This window comes from Wyeomyia smithii, chromosome 1 (genome assembly GCF_029784165.1).
Source record: "Wyeomyia smithii strain HCP4-BCI-WySm-NY-G18 chromosome 1, ASM2978416v1, whole genome shotgun sequence".
Classification (NCBI taxonomy): domain Eukaryota; kingdom Metazoa; phylum Arthropoda; class Insecta; order Diptera; family Culicidae; genus Wyeomyia; species Wyeomyia smithii.
The window spans coordinates 34,793,765-34,814,679 of NC_073694.1; the positions used below are offsets into that span (position 1 = coordinate 34,793,765).

General features: G+C 37.8%; 1 protein-coding gene across 3 annotated transcripts; it reads left to right on the forward strand.

The window, feature by feature from the left end:
- Nucleotides 1-5,756: 5,756 nt before the first annotated feature.
- LOC129718387 (uncharacterized) lies at nt 5,757-20,286 on the forward strand. Of its 3 annotated transcripts, none has more exons than XM_055669143.1 (4): nt 5,757-6,150; nt 6,221-6,477; nt 18,923-19,095; nt 19,296-20,286. In XM_055669143.1, exons 1-4 carry the CDS (start codon nt 5,879-5,881, stop codon nt 19,440-19,442), a joined length of 849 nt encoding a protein of 282 aa, XP_055525118.1. In that variant the 5' UTR covers nt 5,757-5,878; the 3' UTR covers nt 19,443-20,286. The 3 variants fall into 3 exon arrangements, with proteins under 3 accessions (XP_055525118.1, XP_055525120.1, XP_055525119.1); XM_055669145.1 differs by having other exon boundaries at nt 5,759-6,150; nt 18,923-19,106; nt 19,314-19,446; XM_055669144.1 differs by having other exon boundaries at nt 5,762-6,150; nt 19,314-20,286.
- The last annotated feature ends 629 nt before the right edge of the window (nt 20,287-20,915 follow it).

Consider the following 20,915-nt stretch of genomic DNA (forward strand, 5'->3'; position numbering starts at 1 on the left):
GACCATGAAGCATGGACACTGAAACAGGCTGATCGGAGATCTCTTGATATTTTTGAGCGTAAAATCTTGCGTTCAATCCTTGACGGCGAACTGGCATACAAACCGGCGTGTATTGTCAAGCGGATAAAGCTTGTAGCAACTCCTCGACAATCAATGCGGATGTATCAATTTTTGACGTAGAACTACGTCTTACGGCAACATATGCAGGGGTCCAATTTCAATGCAGGGATCCTATTTCAAAAACTGAAAACATCGAGAGCGTTCAATTTCTAATGTTTTCAACTCAGTCAGTTTCCAACCTATTTCCGTCATTTTTGCAGCAATCGTTTGGAAAATCCTTTAAGCAGTGCAGAAAATTGTAATCTAACGATGTGTGACAAACGTAAAACTGCAAGTTACAGCATTTGCAAGGCAAGAAAAATTCAACATTGCCTTAAGAACGGCCGGTTGTAATTCATACTTGTTCTCGTGCTAGATGGCAGCAGATAACAGAAATGCAGCACTTACGCTATTGCGTCTTGAAACAAAAACGGTTATAGTTTGACATCACAGCAGAATCTCGACCTTCATACTTATGTCTACCATCGGCAATATCAAACGCGCAACAACCTGCTTCCATTCGACGCGGGGAAGGGAACATTGTCTCCCTTCAAGCCGCAACACGACATGATACATGTTATTTTGTTGTCTTTATGAGAGCTCTAAGGATCCAGCTCAGACAGACAGAATGTCTACAAGAAATCATTTTTTGTATATCCGTATTACGAAACTGAGATAAACTGTGGGAACTTGAAATTGAGGTGGGGCTATTCAGAAGATAGCTCTAAATGAGATTCATTTTTCGCACATTAGTATTGCAACATACAAAATAAAACTTTTCGAAAGTTGGATAATGGTATAACTGGAAATAAAGGAGTCACACAAAGCTACTACATGTATTTGGAAGAGCATAATGAATGGTTATTATTAAACTGCAACTGTGGTTTGATGTTGCTGCAAATGCACAGCAGTGTGATGTTTATTCCGATTCGTTGATACTGTGCATAACCGGCGGTATATACGAAACAAATCCGATTTCAAACAGAGAAGTTCGGCACGTTCTGCTCACGGTGCTGAGTTCGTTTTAGGAAATTCACAACACTTCATTACCAAAGATGTAACGTCTTGAAAAAGACGTTATAGTTTGGCATCACAGCTAAATTTCGACCTTCATACTCATGTCGTCGGTTTCGTGCAACATTAGCACAACTCAAAATTTTGCATTTTTGAGTTTTTGGTGGCAAACGATGCCAAATTTTTTTAGGTTTCATCCCACAAAACCCCGTTTCAAAATTCCCAAAAAAATCCAGAGTTATGAGTAAAAGTGCCGCGTTTTTCTCGGAACTATGATTTTTGAGTTGTGCCCTTTTTGCACGAAACCGATGATGTCTACCATCGGCAATATCAAACGCGCAACAACCTGCTTCCATTCGACGCGGGGAAGGGAACATTGTCATGTTATATTGTTGCCTTTATGGGAGCTCTATCGGTCCGGTTCGATAGATTTGATTTGATTTGATTTTTATTAGAGAGCCTTAAAGCCTGAGGGGTCATTCAGCTCTTCCACCGGCTTGACAGAATGTCCACAAGAAATTATTTTTTGTGCATCCGTATTACGAAACTGGGACAAACTGTGGAAACTTGAAAATAAGGCGGGGATATTCAGAAGATAGCTCTAAACCAGGATAAAATGAGATTCATCATGTCAGAGCGGATATCGCACGCGATAATGAAGCATATATGAATTAATAGTACAATAGTACTCCCATTTTTCATTTTTCTTTCAACAGAGTCAACTTAAGCACATCGATTAGTGCGCTTTTGACGTAGAATTACATCTTATGGCAACATATATAGGGGTACAAATTGTAAAACCCAAAACATCGAGAGCGTCACGAAAATTGCCCACTTTCAAATGTTTTAAACTCTTTCAGTTTCCAACGGATTTCGTTTATTCTTGAGGCAAAAATAATATACGAAAAAATATACGATATTGAATAACCCCAATCGAGTGTGTTTCAGGCTGACGTAAATCTACGTTGCGGTCGTGTCTTATAAACAACCTCTTCAACTTTTTTGTTTAACGGTGTTCTGATGTTCTTGATGACTTTTCTTATAAATTTTATGCAGGCTCTTCGACGATTTTTCAACTATTTCTGCAGATAATTTTTCAGCAAAGTTCACCTTACTCTCTATCAATCAAACATAAACATTCTGAAAACTATTTTGCTTGATTTTGTTGCGACTTTTTGAGGATTTAAAAACGATTCGAAAAAAAAGAAGATTTTTTTTTTAATTTTTAAGCAACTCTGTTTTTTCTTTGGGTTTTATATTTCATTCCTGCAACATGAAAATTTTTATAGAAATTTGAGTTATGGATTTTAAGCGGTGTATGAAAAAATCGAAATAAAAAACCCATTTAGAATTCTTCAGGAAGATGAAGGTTCTTATTTTTTTGTTTCTTATATTTAGTGTTACCTGTAAAAAAATAATTTGAGATTCTAGGTTGAAAAGTTCTAGTCATACATCTACAATTTAACATTTTTCTTGTCTTTCTAACTTTCCTCTCGTCCTCGTTTTCTATTGTAAGCTGTGGTTCTACGAAATAATTTACATCCTATCATATCGAACTCTTTTTTAGTTTCGGATTTTGTGTTTTTTTGTTCATTAGGGTAGAGCGGGGCTAGTTGGTTACGGTAAGTTGGTCAATGAGAATATCTTCGAATCTACGTATCAAAAAAATCGTGTTATATGGGAGATTTGTAGCGGATAACCAGAGAAACTAAATGACAAAATGAAGTACCGTTTTAATAAGGACGTGTAAAAATACAGGTTGGTGCCAAATTGGCCATCAATTCTACTCGGTTTTCAAGTTGAAACTTTTTGTCTAAACAAAGCTAGCCAAATTGAAATAAACATAGCTCAACGTATTATGAAAGTCATTTTGGTTAGTTTTCAGTTGTGTAAAGCAAACTTCCGCCAAAATTTTATTTTCATATATTTCAAGTTATTTTCACATTTAATACATGAGGGGCTAGTTGGTCACATTCTAGCGGGGCTGGTTGGTCATATGTACATCATAAATGAATTCGAGAAACCAAGTAAATGCAATGTCAGGAACAGCGCATTTCGTGATGCAAACTTAATCCAAGCAAAAAAAGCATGTGCTCTTGTTAGTAAAACCATTTAAAACTAAAACTTTTTAGTAAAAATTAAATTAAACTATAAACTATTTAGTAAAAATTATCTCCATTTTAATCGTCATTTTGATGAATATTTTATTGCAAACTATAAATGCTGAGTCATTGATCTGAAATAACTATAACGTACACTAATGCATCGACAAATGCCTTCTACCTGTTGAAAGTTTCGGCGAAAGTAAGCTTTCATAGAAAAAACTAATGTAGCTATAGTTTTGTGCTTGTGATTGCGATGCGAATCTAGAATTTGGCTTCAGTTCTCAATTCAACCCGTATTGTCTTTAATTTAGTTCCCAACCAAACTTTTAGAGAGATTTCAACATATATTTCTCGTCAGGTATGAAAGAGAAACACGTTTTTTTTCATGCAATTATGAGTTACTTTTCTCATGGTTTGGGATTTCGGAAAGCAAACGTATAAACAAAAAACCGGATGCGGTTTGACCTCCGCTGAGACGCTACAGGCTGCCGCAAATGCAGTGAGGAAGGAAAACTGAATTGTCCTTCCGAAATATAAATGGTCAAATTACCCCACACACTGACCAACTTACCCCGGCTGAGGGGCTAGTTGGCCAATGAGACATCCACTCAAAAAACATAGAATATCCGCTAAATCATTAACTATTCTGAACAGTTTATATTTTTTCTAGATGCTATAGACTTAACACAATATTTACATGGAATGAGTTTTTGCCATAAGTTCAACAAGGAAGAAAACGCTCCAAAGGATTCAGAATAAAATTCTGAAAATGATTTTGAAGCGTCCTCCTTGGTTTGGTACACTCGAATTACATAGACTTACTGGTGTTGAAACATTAGAAGCTATGTCAAATAAAATTATTAACAATTTTCGACAAAAATCGTTGCAATCCTCAATTGTTACGATAAGCTCTTTTTATAGCCAATAAGTTAGCAATTAAGTTAGTTGTAAGTTTACTTCCCCTTTTCTGACAAGTAGGTTTAAATCCCTACGAATGATAAGTCCTAATTGCGAAAGCAAACAAATCCTAACAATTAAAATTACAAATTTCTAACAGTGTTGAGAAGTCACCATTTGTGATTGGACACACATACTCATTATTTACTAATATTTATCATAAATACTTAAGCTACTAACAAATCCCCCCTTAAAAAAAAAAAAAAAGTTTTTGCCATAATGTTTCCTACAAAAAGTTACAGAACATTTTGACCAAATATGACCAACTAGCCCCGCTCTACCCTACTCAAAATCGCATCCGAATTCGGGTTTCATGTTTCATGGCGATCGTTATGTTTGTTTGCCCCGGTAGTGAACCATCTAACCAAGCAATGCACAACAAACAAGTAGAATAAGGCAAAAGACCCGTTTAGTGCAGAATCTGTATACAACAAAACTAAATTTATCAAATAGCCATAGTTGAAGCAACTTTACCTCACGCATAAGCTCACGTCGTTGCTGATAATATTTGCCAGCCATAGCTCATATGATTATAATTCTCTTAACACAGAGAGAGATTGCATTTAAAAAAAAAATACAAATAAACAGGAAACCGTAACCGAAAAGCAGTAAATTTCAATGCACTTTTAGCCGTTCTTGAAGCACCTCATTATTCCTACAAACGAATGCAACTGTGTTCTAACTTTTTTTTCGAAGATAATGTAAAACTGTCCACTTTAACGCCTTCCGCCGCTTTTTCCTTCCTATACAGCACACTCTTCGGTAGAATTGCCAGAAAATGAATGCTCTATTTATTAAAATTGTGTATTATATACCTATTTATCAACAGAAAAACGACAGAACAAAAGCATAAGTACCGAGAACGGGGGAAGCCTATTGTAGGATACGCAACATTGGCAAAGCCACAAGAATGATATAGACGTAGAAAAAGATATGGTAATAATAAAATGCAATGATAAAATCATCGTGCTGTTGTTTCATTCAGTTTTCGGAAAAAGTTCCCATCACTGACCGTGACGACGGTTGCTTATTGAACTTGACAGGTAATTTTGCTCCTGATTACCATCGAAGCGTCGTCAGCCAAGGGAACGTACAAATTACAGCAAAATTACAATATTTGCTATTTTGGTGGAGTATGCAAATGGCTTGCTGACTTGGTGGGTGGTTATTTAGAACGAGTCAAATTAGTTCCGCTTGGTTAAGCAATAGATGTTGTATGACGATAGGTGCATTAGTTGTAATTTGAGTTCGAAACTGCATGAGCAATCAGCCGTTGCGTTGAAGCAGCCCTGTCAGATTTGAGTGCAAAGAGGTCAAATTAAAATTTGTAGCTAAGTCAAAATCAATCACATTTTCATGTTTTATGCACCAATCGATTTGTGCAAACAATCTGGATCGAGGAACTACCAAAACATACTACACTCACCTAGTTAGAGACCATGATGACCGTATCGACTGCCAACGCCCATTTAATTCCAGCTGAGGAGACAAATAAGGTGACCTGGTTGTTGTTGCTGCAGCTGATGATGACAACTGTAATGACTGTCATCCGAAGAAATGCACTGCACTGGCCCTAGATGCGGCCAGGTGTAACGTTTCGCTCATTGACCGATCGATATAAAACTGTCCGCGCGAGTATTGGCCGCGATTAGTTTCAAGTTCACCGGTGATCATGTGAGTGCGTGTATTCTGCTGTATTCAAAATGAAGCTGCTTTTCTCAACGGTGCTTGTGTTCCTGAGTGTTTTACTCGCTTTCGGGGAAGCGAGTTCCACCGTTTCGGCCTTACGGAGAACGCTGAAGCAGTTACTGTGGGAAAGTAAAGATTTGCTGAAGTTGTGCGTTTCGAAGAATGACACGCAGTGGGATTGTCTGAGGAGGGAAAGTCTTGCCATAGTTGATAACTTTGCCCGCAGTGAAAGAATCCCGCTTTTTGCGGGAACTTCATTGGTGCGAGTGCAGAATGTTGCTGAAAAGTGAGTTTGTGTTGCAGTTGAAAGTTTCCTGGATTTTTTTTCATGCAAAAATTGTTTATCTGTTTTCAAGTAACCAAGAGAATGATGTGGAGATGACTTTGAATACTGATGGTAACGAAACCTCTTCGGTTGGAGTAAAACAAAGCCGAAACAAAGCGATTCCGAGCGAATCTTGGCAAGACCACGTATTGAATGCATTGGATACCATGCTTGAAACGCATGTTTTGCAGGTGGATCTGCTTCAGGATGGCACCGGCGAGAAGCGGCGAATTAAAGCAAAAAAGCATCTATGGTTTTGGCAGCAAGATGAAAAATCGGCTGTAGAAGGTAAGAATGATCGTGGTTCAAACTTAGAATTCAAGGATCACAAATTTAAAATGTATTATTTATGATACCAATTGGCATAACAATGTTAAGCTCTGACGGAATGTTTTTTTTTTGTTTCAAGTTTATACTATTATGTTATCAGTTTTGTCTCAGAGAGTGTTTCAATAATTTGTTTGCATTTAATTCGGTTATCAACAGAATTTTGTAAATCGACCGATATTTTCTTATAACCTAATGGGTAACAACGAAAATTTTTAAATTTTTCATGCTATCTTACCTACTCAACAACAAACACGTTCAGAGAGAATTATGCATGCTCAGTTCTGTTCAAAATAGCGTCGAAATAAGGAGCCTCGTGCAAGCGGATTAGTGATAACAAAACAGGAAAAAAAATTGGCAAAAAGTTTCATATTGGACTAAAAAACACTCGTGTCATTCAACCGACCTGATTTTTTAACGTGAAACTAAAGCACAAATTAAGAAAGCGATCCATTGTTTGTTCGCAAGAGGCCGCCGCTCCCGACGATGGGTCGGTAATAATCAAACAGCGGCTAATGAAGTGGCTAAAGGCCTGATTGATTACAAGATAATGCGTTTCCGTTTTAATACTGAAAACTGAGGCAGTGAGAAACGGTACGGAAATATTTTTTAAGATTTTTTACTGCCGTTTCTAGCTCATCGGTTGAAATATTGATTGCCAAGTATGAATCATATTGTATCATAAACTCATTTTTTCTAATATTTTTTTCACTAGAAAAATTTATTGGTTGTTTTGGTATTTATAACTAAATTATCAAAAAAAAAAAAAAAAAAAAAAACAATTGCTCTGTTCATTAATATTTGGCTGCAAAGTCTGTTTCAAATAAACAGAAAGATTAAGTTCCAACAGCGAAATGTTAGTACCCAAGCTTTGCTTTTTATGAAACAAATGTCAGAATGCTCTTATTGTTAGTGAAATTAGTTAAACTTCTCAGCAAATTTTTTTTAGGAAAGATCGAGGTTTTTAGCTTTACTACCTGCACAGTAATGTTGATCAGGGTGAGCAATGAAAAGGTGGTAATGTGATACGATTATAGGCTTTAGGAAGGTACCACCGTCCCAGTAGTTGAGTGGGATAAAACACCATGTCGGGTTTATATCCCGTCTGGATGCGGTATATTTCTCAAGGTCTGTATCATATCTTTCAGTTCGCTTATTTTTCGTTACACTGTCTGCCTTAACCCTCTAGTGCCCAGTGCCGCTTTTAGACGGTCTCCAGTTACACTTCTAAAAAGCTTCAATAAGAACTAAAAAATGTTTATAAAGCTCTATAGTGATTTTGACGTAGGACTACGTCTTTGTTTTCTATACTAGATTATACTTTGTGAAATTGAAAATGAAACTGGCAAATGTTGCGTCAGATTTCAAACGATTATAGCGAGCGAACGACTCAATGCATCTTAGTCATTCATATGTCTGTGGATAGATCAATAGATAGAACAATTGTTTGATATAATGTTCAACATTGTTGCTTTGCTGCTTAATGGTGGAAAAAGATGAAAAGTTCCAAGGTCAAGCTTGCCCATATATTTCCCTCGTTATTGGCTTACTTCCCGAGCACAGATAACAATAACATGGACGAAATAAATTTCACTGCCTACATATTTTGACTCAACAAAGTGTTGTGGTTTGTTCCTTTTTCTCCAAGTTGTGTGGCCACGCCTTAATGGCAAAAATCTACCCTGAACTCGATACAAAAGACTGCGTGTAGAAAATTCAGCTTCAGTCTAGTTTGTCACACAATAGCGAGTGGAGTATAGCTGTTAAAGGTACGCGACATTGAGAAACGAGAGCTGCATACGAGTTAACTTCCTGGCACCGCGGAGCATGTTACTTTTATTTTGCATACGGCAGCAACAGTTACCATCGTACGCTGCAGGATATTTTGCTGGCTACTTTTGCAGCGGAGAGCAAATTTTATGCGCGGCCAACAAAATATTCAATTCTACCGGTGGTGGTGCGATCATCAGCGCTCTGTAGCACACATTTCGAGCTGAATATTATTGAATCGGTTCTTTTCAGACCTATAAAAGCTTGAAGATGAGAGTTATGAGAATTTTCGCAGCCACTACTGGTGTGAAATTTTCATGTATTCATGCATCGTTAGTTTTACAATAACGACCATCAAATAGAAACGGTAGTGTTGCCTATGAACAGTTTATCGCAGCATATAATGTATATTTACCTTGTAGTATTTTTCAAATCCGTCTAAAAATTAATTTGGGCACTAGAGGGATAATACATCGCTTTTAGACTTGCGATGAATTTTAATAATGTTGTTATTATCATATTTAAGACGTTTTATTCTCAGCATTGTGATATTTACTTTATAATTTTGCAAGGTTAGTATCCTGACAAGTTGGTAAAACTAGAATGGTTGGCTCTGATGAATATTTTGAGTTACAGGCAAACTTCGATACAAGGTACCCTCGTTATAAGGTACCTTCGATATAGCGTCACTCGATATAAGGTACATTTTACCTCGATATAAGGTACATATTTATATTATGTTACAAATATCTTCGAAATTGGTATGGAAACTTCTATAAACAACATACTTGTTATCTTGTCAACATTTCTGCTTACTATTGATTATTTAGGGAGTGTCCATAAATAAAGTTACACTCAGCGGAAGTTTGAAAAAACGTACAAAAATTTATTTTTGCCGAGAAAACATGATATAGTGTGGATGGGAACGGGGGAGCTGATAAAAAAAAACTAACTTGATGTTTGACCCCTGAACAATCTATGTGAAATTTAAAATACAATGCTCGAAAAAATGTTCCAAATCCAGTTTTTCTTTCATAAACCGCACTTGAACACTTTCTCAGCTGAAACAAGTTTTGATTTAAAAAAAGAGCATTTTTATCAAAAACGTCATAAAACCTAGGAAAAGTTGAAAATATGCTTGAAGTATGTTCGGCAGAATAATGTATTTCTCAAATATGAAAAAATGCCTAGGACATAGTAGGCTTCTTAAATCACACCCCAAAAAGTTTATTGGTATTTGTTTTTTTTTAGACATTTCGAGAATGTGCGTTTATGAAACTACCTGTATGTGGTCTATTTTCATGAGATAGAACCAAGGTGTCTTCAGCAAAGTTTTTCTACATAAAATTACCTACAGCTTTGCTAAAGATTTCATTTTGATTTGATAAGTAATAAAATAAATACAATTATCATCTTCCTTTTAGGCAGATTATTCAAGAATCTATTTGCATCAGAAGTTTTCTCCTTAAGATATAAACAAAATTTGTCAAATACACTATAGCATTTAAATGGCATTTTTGCACTCAAAAGGTTGACGATCACGTTTTTCACGTTTTAAACCAATATGCAATGTGCATTTCTGGGTCACTTTTATGTGCAATGAAAAGTTAGTTCAAACGGTCGTTTTAAAATTCAACGAGGAAAATGCAAGTTTCGAAATCCTAAGGAACGGAGAAATAATTGAAAAAGATCTCATTCCGTAAGCAGATATTCATGGTTCTTATTCATTGAACCAAAAGTTAAAAACACAAGAAGAAAAAAAGAAGTATTTTCGATACAAAAATGTGCATATTTGTTAATAAATGGTAAATAAAAACTAGTAATAATAACATAACGGCTTGAATTTTTTTCAATTTTTAATGCTCTAGACTACCTTTTTTTGACGCGGCTGAAAGTCTCCAACAAAGCAAAAAAAATATGTGATTTGAATTGTATTTAAAACAAGTCGGTTCACACTTATAGTTGGATACTATTTCCAAAATAAACTATACGTAGACAAAAGACAACAAAATAAAGTGTTTAAAGCCCTATTGTTGAAAATGTTTCATGATTCGATATAAGGTACAATTCGATATAAAGTACAAATTAAAATTCGAAATGTACCTTATATCGAAGTTTGCCTGTATTGACACAGTTCATATTTTCTCAACATCATAACAATTCTTAAAATTTAGCTTCTTTTGCAACTTAGAAATACACTAAAGTCGCTTTTTACGCGTGGGATACGTACCGCGTAAAAAAACACGCGAAAAAACCGCGTAAAAAGACCGAGTAAATTCCGAAATCCGCGTAAAAAAACGCATAAATTCAGGAATCTGCGTAGAAAAAGCCGCGTAAAAAGCGACCTAAGTGTAGTGTAGTTCATAACTTTTTTTACCAGAAGAGATTGATTTCTTTACAAAATCCAAAGGCATTTGTTCAGGAGATAATTTTGTTTACTGCAACTTAGTTCGTTCATCATCTCAGTTTTGTTTAAAAGTTGTTTCAAATCAGTTCTCCATTTTGTGTCAGAAATAATAAGAGATAGATAGATAGATAGATAGAGAGAGAGAGAGAAAGAGAGCGAGAGAGAGAAAGTTTTGTGTGAATTAATTTTTAGTTCTAGTATGTTTTAAATATTTTAATTTTTTTTATTCAATATTGTCTCAGACCTTATGTTATTCAAATGTTTTTTTTTTATGTTTTTTAATTGATTCTTCTCTATTTTATCATCCTAATACTGTGGTGGTTGATAAAGAGGCTCCTTAACAAACACCGTAAATGGCTGATCAGTGCCTACCATCTGTACTACGTGTATTTGCCAAAAATCTGGCATAAAATGACCCCATTGTGGTCCATAGCCTCTTACCCAGCGACTAATATCGAGTAACCAAGCGAAAATTATTATTATCATCAATGCTTGGTGGGACCTCGGTCGAATGCTACCACGATAAAGGGGGAAGGGGTTGTTGACCGGGAGCGAGCGACTGAAATAAAAACCGTTTTGCCTTAAATGCTATAACCAAGATGGCAGCCCCTTCACGAGACTTGGTAGCGTGGCCCTAGTAAGCAGTATTGCCAGGTCAATTTTTCAAAAATCTGGAAAAAGCGAAAGTAAAATCTGGAAAAAATCTGGCAGTCATTTTGTGAGGCAAAAGGTAATTTTTTCGGATAAAGTTCTCGGAGTACCCAACATTTGAAGTGACAAAATTACAAAATTTTGCGCCAAATTTGAAGTGATGAAAACAGAGAAAAAAAACCTGGATAAAATCTGGATCATATATGAAAAATCTGGATAAATGGAATTCAAATCTGTCTACCTGAATACATGTTCAAAAATCTGGATAATACAGATAAATCTGGATACCCCATCTAGATAATTACGTAGCTTTATAACAAAGCCCCCCCCCCCCCCCCCCCTCCCTCGCAAGATAATTTTTTTTTGCAAATTTTATTATTAAAAACATACCTTGTGTCATAAATGGAAAAGACAAGGAAGTAATAAAAATTACCCTTAACAGACAAAACAGTAATAAAAACAACAATTAGAAATAATCCAATTTTTTCTCTTAGTTTCGTATTTGCTACGTAGCTTAGCTCCCCACCCTCCCTCTCGTCACTTTTTGTCACAAACCTGCAACCCCCCCCTCCCTCCTCGAATGCTACGTCATTTATGAATGTTCCAGAACGGGATTTTGTGTGATGAACAGAATGAAGGTGTGGTCAACCGGAAGGCGATCAACGAAATCGAACGATGTGTTTGTTGAGGATTAAGGGCTGTTTGTTCAACAACAGCATCATTAACGTGAGTTGCCCGCACAAAGGTTGATTTGACGACGAGAAGGAATTGTTCTAAGCGTAGTTGGAGGCAACATCGTTGGATGGTGTGGAACCGCATCAATATTGTGTTTTATTAGCACATCTCCTGTACTTTTTTGCAACCATTACAACGAATGTGCGTTGTTCATAACACATTTGGTGTTCTAGCGAATGTTCAATACCTATACTGGACGGCTTAAAAGCATTACACTTATGAAATATAACCGGTGCTAGTATTGCCATTGTAATTTGTGCTGGTATTGGTAATATTACCAGAATGCTGCTGTTGTTAAAGCAGTGTAACCGGTAATCAATACTTATGATTTTGGTACTGACTCGGTTAAGGCAAATATGAATGAGCTCTTGTCAATATAGTGTCTAATATAGTGACTACATGTGAGTAACAGAGTAGGCGCGCGTGTGTGCATATGATCTCGGGAGCGAATGTGAGCAAGGAAGATAGCGAGAAAGAACGAGAAATAGCTTGAATGGAGAATGCTCCAGTGTGTGATATCGGTAGCTACGAGAATCTCACTTGAGATGTTGCATGAGTTTATGAGTGAGATTAACAACACTGAAGAGGACACATTGGATGATTAAAGCTTGAATTTTTGCGTGTATGAATGCCGCGGTCGGTAGGGAAGTAATGTGATAGGAAGTGATAGAGCTCCACAGCCTTCACACTAAATTTGGGAGGAAGATTTGGGATTTGGGAGGAAGAGACACTTCCAGAGAAAAGGATGGAAGGACTTGTACACTTCATCTATAAAAAGGCGACAATGCAGTAACTACCGTGGTATTATTCCTAAGTTGATTAATGCCGTCTACAAAGTCCTCTCTCAGATTCTGCTCCGTCGTCTATCTAATTTAGTTAAAGAACTCGTACAACAGTATCAACCTACTACGGATCAATCCTTCACTCTCCGGCAGATCCGTCAGAAATGTCGAAAAATGGTAAATCCTTTAGAAATGTTAAGAATGTTCAGAAAAATCCTTCAACGTGCTCACTTATTACGTCTTTGTGGACTTCAAGGCAGCGTGTGATATAGTCGAACGAGACAAGCTATGGCAAATAATACACCACCAAGGTTTTTCAGATAAACTAACACGTCTTATCCCGGCTACCTCGGATTGAGTGATGTGTATCGGGAACACTCTCGAATCCCTTCAAAGTGTGCCGAAGGTTGAGACAAAGAAATAGAGTTTTGTATCGTGATCGGAGAAGTCCGAAATTCTATCATGAAAGGAAATATTTTTCATATGCGAGATTGCTCTACTATTTAACGTAAAGTTATAACAGATATTTGCCAGTATTATTAAGCAACTTTTCCTGATGATGTTCAGAAAGTTTCCCTGAGATTTTTAAGTACTATTATTAGTAGAAAATCTCCCAGCTGGTCTTGAGGTACGATAGCCCCGCAATTGTCCTGTACACTTAAAAGTCGGCTGCGGAGTCTGTGTATAGTAAAACAGAAGGTATAGTTCCGATACGGAATGTAGCACCAAAAGACTTTGCTTATTAGTAGAAAAGTTTGAAAAAGAAATGATCCGTTTTCGAACACAATTTGCCCGTTGTTTATGATTTCATTACACTTGTGTAACTGAACCCTGGAGCTGAAATAATAAAATTTTTGAAATAAAATCCCGCAAGATTTAAACCGAATTCGAACATAGTTCTTAGTACAGTAGGGAAAATTTTGAAAGTTTCCGTTGTTCCAGATTCATTGAGGGAAACCGTGGGAGCATGGTTGCAACATATTGGGTTGGGGAAAAAGAAATGTCATATTTTGTCAATAGATGGCAACAAATAAAAAAAAAAAATAAACATATCTTTTGTTATACTTATCGCGTCGGGTCACACTCTACGGCTATTTAGAGATGACAATCTGTGCTACAAGAGACGTTTCCACAGTGTTGTGATCGTACGTTTCAGTCTCAAGTTATAGCGCGCCAAATATGGTGTCCACCAAGCAAGAAATTCGTCATTTTTTTACGTTTTTACTACCTGAGGGGTAAAAATGCAACGAAGGCGGTCAAAAAAACTTGTGGAGTTTATGAGCCCGATACTGTAACGATTCACCCAGCACAGCGTTGGTTTGATCGATATCGTTCTGGTGTAGTAGCTGTCGAAGACACACCCCGTACTGGTAGGCCAATCGTCATAAAAAACGATAAAATCGGAGAAATCATCCAAGTAGACCGGCATGTGTGCATTCGCTCGATCGGCCAGGAACTGGGTATAGACCATAAAACTGTTTGGAGCCATTTGCAGAAGATTGGATTCCCAAAAAAGCTTGATGTTCCGGTGCCACACGCGTTGACGCAGAAAAACCTCTAAGATCAAATCAACGCCTGCGATGCACTGCTGAAACGGAACGAACTCGACCCATTTTTGAAGCGGATGGTGACTGGTGATGAAAAGTGGATCACGTACGACAACCTCAAGCGAAAAAAATCGTGGTCGAAGTGCGGTGAACCGGCCCAAACCATCGCCAAGCTCGGATTGACGGCCAGGAAGATTTTGCTGTGTGTTTGGTGGGATTGGAAGGGAATCATCCACTATGAGCTGCTCAGCTATGGCCAAACCCTCAATTCGGTTCTCTATTGTGAGCAGCTCGACCGTTTGAAGCAGGCGATTGACCATAAGCGGCCAGAATTGGTCAATAGGAAGGGTGTTGTTTTTCACCAGGACAACGCTCGGCCTCATACATCTTTGATGACCCGCCAGAAGCTACGGGAGCTCGGATGGGATGTCCTATCGCACCCACCGTATAGTCCGGACCTGGCACAGAGTGTTTAGCATCTCTTCCGGTCCATGAAAAACGCTCTTGGTGATACTAAGTTGGCTTCAAAAGAGGCTTGCGAAACCTGGCTGTCCAGGTTTTTTTTGCAAATAAGAGAGGGGGTCTTTTAAAAGGGGAATAATGAAGCAACAAGTTTGTGAACAAAATAGCGCATATTTGACTTAAATCGGATAATTCTAAGTATGTTAAATAAAGCGACAAATTTCGATCAGAAATACGACATTTCTTTTTCCCCAACCCAATATCAAACTATAAGATTTTGCAAAAAACACTGTTGGCGATCGGTATTTGGCCACTTAGATGTCTAATGGCCGCTCCTGGTCGTCGAATAATGCGTCAAAAACTTAATAAGGTATTCGCTCCTATATTCATCTCTTCGGTTTTTCGCTTTTTTTCGAAGCAGAAGCAATTTTATTTTTACTTCTTGATATAATCGAGTGATCTGAAGATTTACTTTGAAAAAAAAGGACTAAAATTTAACGATAAACTGGACGAATATGAGCGATGAGATGAATATTAGACTGGGACACGGTTATATGGGATGATGTTATTTTTTCGCTCCCATGCACCTTTCGTGTTCCTTATGGGTCCTATAGCAGCTGTGTAACTTTTCAGATCGATTGGTGGAACGAAATTTTTGCACCCGATTTTTAAAGTTTCCATACGATTTTATTTGAGAAAATAAACTTTTTCAAAAATTTTTTTATAGAGATGTCCAGTTGGCTTCTAAAAATATATCAATACATGATATTTGTAGGAAATTTTCCTGGGAAAATGAGCTACGATGCTTGTAGAAAAGTTATTCAACTCAAACTGATTGAATATCTGACGAACGGCTCACCATTGAATTTTTCCAGTAATACTGCTGCAGCATGCTGCTGTTGCAAATTCAACCATGTGATAAGTAATGATATCGCGTAAAATTTATCTTGAAGGCTTCTCAGAAGATACTATGAGCAAAATCACACCTTCAAGCTTAATTCCACGAAAATATATTTCAACCTTAAGCAAGTTTGCAATAGCAACATGCTGTAGCAGTGTAGCTGGAAAAATTCAATGGTGAGCCGTTCCTTAGACATTCAAGCAGTTTGGGGTTAATAACTTTTTCTACAAGCATCGTAGCGGCTTACGGTCTTCAAAAGAGTTTTTCCCGAAAAATTACCTACAAATGTCATGTATCGATATATTTTTAGTACTACTTTACGAACTAATTTCATTTTTGTCATATGACTTACATTTTAAGTTTAGTAAAGCGGGCAATGTATGCAGTTTGCCAGGATGCGAAAATAAACGGGAATAGAAGGTGTGACTTTTAGGCTTAGAAAAACATTTCCCTCCGTCTGGACGAGGGAAAATTTTTTCTAAGCCTAAAAGTCACACCTTCTTTTCCCGTTCATTTTCGCATCCTCGCAAACTGCATGCATTGCCTGCTTTACTAAACTTAATAATTTTAGAAGCCAACTGGAAATCTCTAGGAAATAAATTTTGAAAAAGTGTATTTTCCCATATAAAATTGTATGGTAACTTCAAAAATCGGGTGCAAAAACATAGTTCAACCGATCGATCTAAAAATTAACACAGCTGTTATAGGACCCATAAGGACCACGAGAAGTGCATGAGAGCTAACATTTATTTTTTGTCCCACCCTAATGAATATAGATGTTAAGATTGATGTAGGAGCGATTCCTCTATAAGGAAAGGGAGACGCTCAAGAGGAACCAAAATTCGCCTCCCACCGACGGTTATCATAGACGGTGAAGAACTCGAAGTGGTAAATCAGCGGTTCTCAACCTGGGGTACGCGTACCCCTGGGGGTACTCGAAAGCCTTCAGGGGGTACGCGAAAAAAAATCAGTAATGGCGGACGAAGCAATTTTTCTTTATAATACTTTATTTGTTGTTCAATCTTGCTCTTAAAACATGACTGTTGTAATCAAAAAAACCATAGTTCAATTTTAAACCTGAAATAGAACACCACAACATGACCTACCACTACTCTCTCACACTCTGCGTAAACATTTCAAGTCAGGGGGAAAATCGATACGAAAAATGTCGCCAAGGGGTACGCGGACAAAAAAAGGTTGAGAACCGCTGTGGTAAATGAATTCGTATACTCGGTATCCCTGCTAACCATCGGCAATAACATAAGGACAATATTTGGTGGAGTACAAACCGAAAGCGGGGACCGGCGCAGGTGTATGAGGCACGAGCTGAAGGCCCTTTTTAGAGAGATTCCCATTGTGTACTCAATAAAGTTCGGAAGGCTACGAAAAGCCGGACATTTCGCGGAGATGTTGAACGGTGCGGAAAACTCGGCTTTGGGAACCTTGAACTCACCGGCAAAAGAAACAGAGAGGTCCAACGTCCTACATGGCAAGGTTGAAACGGACCTGCAAGAATTGAGGCAATTTGGGAATTGGCGATAAGTAGCTCATGAATTAACGTCTTTATAAGTTATTTGTTTTTGTTGCATACAGGTAAATTTTTCTCAAAAAATCAATTTTTAGAACACTGAAAATAGTATTGAATTTTTTTTGTACATGAAAAAATGATTGTTTCAATCAACGTTCGACAACGTTAATAGCGATAATTAAAAAAAGGGTAAAAGAAGCGATTTTCAGCAACCTTCATAACAGCAAAGTTGAATCAGTTTTAAAACAAGAAACCAGGCGCATATGTTGTAAGAAGAATCTTTGTAGTGTGAGTATTCGGCCCGTGCAGACGCATACGAGTTTCGTAGCAAGTTTGGTTGTGTACTAAATAGGAAGCTTCATTCTGTGCAGTTGTGTATGGTTGATGATGTAGAAGCTGAACTAAAATATGTTTAGATACCACGAAAATATGATTTTGATGAAATCTCTTGTAATAATTGGTAATTGGTTATTATCCCCACCACTCAAATTTCTAATTATTTTAGCGTTTAAATTTTGTTGTTAAAACAAATCAAGTGAAAGGAAAGCAAAACACCAGGCAATATTTCGGTATTAATATACTTTAGAAGGTTAAACAACACTAAAATCCCCAAGTGAAAATGTGATGAAAAATCCATGGAATTTGTATGAAATTGCACAAAACCTGACATGCACTCATCGCACGAAGAGAGGATTAACAGAATAAAACTGACATTCTGGAAGCCATTATTACCATGGTACTCGTATCACAGTTTCGTAAATATTTTTTTATTTATCGTTAATTCACCAATCAAGAATAAGTCAGTCAGCGAAATGCTTCTTATCGTTATTTATTCACAAAACCAGTTCAACAAATCTTTCTTAAATGTGCATTTATTAAAACGTAAACTAATTCAAAAATTGAAAGCACTTATATTTTGGTTCATTTCTGGTTTAATCAAGAGAGTTAATGTCCTCTGTGAAAAAAATGTACATGTTTAACGCACTTTGAGTGTCCATGATGTAGACTGAAGCTTGGATACAGTTAACCAAAATATATAGTTAACCAAAAATCTTATTTGTATATTTCAATTGCAAACAGGACGAATCCGAGTTAAAAAATATCACATCAGAACATATTTCACCATAGTAATTACTATTACTTTAATTCTTTTGAATTATTTTGTTGAGTTTGTTGATTTAGAATTCAAAACAAGTTCAAAAAAAAAAAAAAAAAACAAACGCTCAGTTTTTAATGCAAAACATTTAAACAAACGGTGGCACGATTGTTCCAGGCCCTTGACGCAATAATTGTACGTTTCACTACCGGTGACATTCACGACACCAAAAAAAAGAAGGTTATCGTGTTTTTATTGTTCGCCAAATCAAACTCGACCAGTGATTATTATGCTCATGTGTCGCACTCCGGCGGAATATTGGCGCGCTGGAGTGTTAGTGTTCAGTAACATAGAAACGCAATTATGGTAGTATGTTTTAATGTGACACCTAGTTTTAGTACCCGGGTACAGCTGATTTTTGTGCATTATCTGAGTCCAAAATGAATACGTAAGAGTGGTTTGATGTTTGTCGCAATACTTCTTAGTTTTGGGTAGGTTTATAACAAGAGCACTCTTTTTGGTTTCAGGGCGCCATCGGCGTCACCGCCACCAGATGATTCCGATGATGATTTTCGGCGTGACGGTGTTCGGAATGTTCGTCATCCCGATCGGATTTCAATTTCTGGCGGCACTCAGCGGAAAGGCTTTCCTGATGGCAAAACTCGCACTGCTGCTGGCGTCGATTAACGGACTCAAAAGGGTAAGCTTGCCGTAAGTATGATGTGCTTGTGGAGAATTTATTGCGTCTGGCTGGGGCGGCACTTAAGCGTGAGTGGAAATGCGAGAATATTGGATTTTTGGTGAAAAACAATCGATTGACACTTGTAAAATCCGATTTGGTAAAGATATGTCAAATAATCCATTGTAAGCACAATCGACTAGTCTAATTTTAATTCCCAGCCTTCCTCTGTTCAACAGGTAGCGAGTCCCGGAGTTCACTATGGACTGTACCACACGGTCGATCCCCACCATCTACCGCACTCACCGGCCTTGTTTTACGACCGTGAGTCGACATTTGGTCCTCGCAATTTGCCACCGACAGAATAGCAGCTAGACTATAGCCGTAGAAGAAAACGTAGCCAATTAGGGAGAAACTTTTTCGGTCTGTCCGGCGCCTCATCGGGGCAACTCGCTCAGTCCACTACGATCGGGGCTACACCGACCCCGGCTCCTCAATTCCTGCAGCTTTGGGGTCACGTTGTACCTCCCTATCATCCAGCATACGGACCGTTTCAACCGCACGGGTACCCACAACATCCTTCATTTGGTCCCGTCCCGGAGGGACCTCCGGGTCCACCACTCTGGACTCCGATGACCCAGTACCTAGCCCTGATGTCCAACGCAGTGTCGGCCAGTTTCCACATGTATATGAACTTCGTGCGGAGTGTCTACGCCAGCTGTCGGCACTTCATGTCCGAACTATTTTGGTCCAACGTAAGAACGCTGATGCCATACTTTGCGTCGCCTTGGATGATGCGGTGGCTGAATGGGGCCGGACCTATTCCACACCCTCCGTTGCCACCCCCACAGCATGCGGCCTATCCACTGCTTGGCCAGTATGGTTACTTGCCAGGTAATTTACCCGAAGCCGGACCAGAAGTTGGAATCCAGTAGAGCGTCGTTGATATATTTTGTAGAATAAAAAAATGATAGACTGAGTAGTGAAAATTGAACGGGGCATTTTATCATAATACATTAGTAGAATTTCAGAAGATAAAAGTGTGTCTATTTTAACAGCTATGGCATACAGAAGCATTGAGTTAATAATAGTTTAGAGTTTTCTTGTATGTTTTTTTTGTAAACTATTTTTGTTAAAATAATTTCATCTCATATAAAAAAATCGAAAAAAGTCATACGATGGTTGGTTATAATTTCGGCTGAGCAGTCTTGAATAAGTAGAACGATCTGGTTTTTTACTGTCCGACGTTTCGTCACTGACATCAGTGACGAAACGTCGGACAGTAAAAAACCAGATCGTTCTACTTATTTAAGACTGCTCAGCCGAAATTATAACCAACCATCGTACAATTCCCAACAGTCGAACTCTCATACAACAATCGAAAAAAATCTGTAAAAACTGAAAAATCTTCAAATTAAGGTAATAAAGAAAGAGCTATACTTCAATATGGAATCTCAACCTCTTTGTTGACGCAGCTGTGGCATTAGTTGCTAAATTGAAGCAGAACAAACTTGTCAAAAATGGTTTCGCATTATCTAAACTAAAATCTCAAAACCACGCAATTACATATGAAATGCATTTTTCTTTCGACCTAGTAAATGTGTCTCCATGATTCATTTATCGCAACCAACACTTCGTTCGGCAGGAAAAGGCGGGAAAACTCATTCATTTCCTATTTGACCGTTTGCCACCCACTGCCGTTCCACCATCCACCGTGAAAGCGGTCACCAACCACGATGTTGCTAACTGGTGGCGCCGCCCAGCGGTCGGGCAAGGATTCGTTCGTGCCAGTCGAGAGAGAGCGAAAGCATTACCCTGTTTTGAATGTGTGTGCAGTGGCC

Excerpts from the sequence above, each read along its gene's own strand:
- LOC129718387 (XM_055669143.1), top strand. The coding sequence starts at position 5,879 with ATGAAGCTGCTTTTCTCAACGGTGCTTGTGTTCCTGAGTGTTTTACTC. Across the intron at positions 6,151-6,220 it reads GTGCAGAATGTTGCTGAAAA|TAACCAAGAGAATGATGTGG; the intron begins GTGAGTTTGTGT and ends TCTGTTTTCAAG. Across the intron at positions 19,096-19,295 it reads CGATTAACGGACTCAAAAGG|CCTTCCTCTGTTCAACAGGT; the intron begins GTAAGCTTGCCG and ends TTTAATTCCCAG.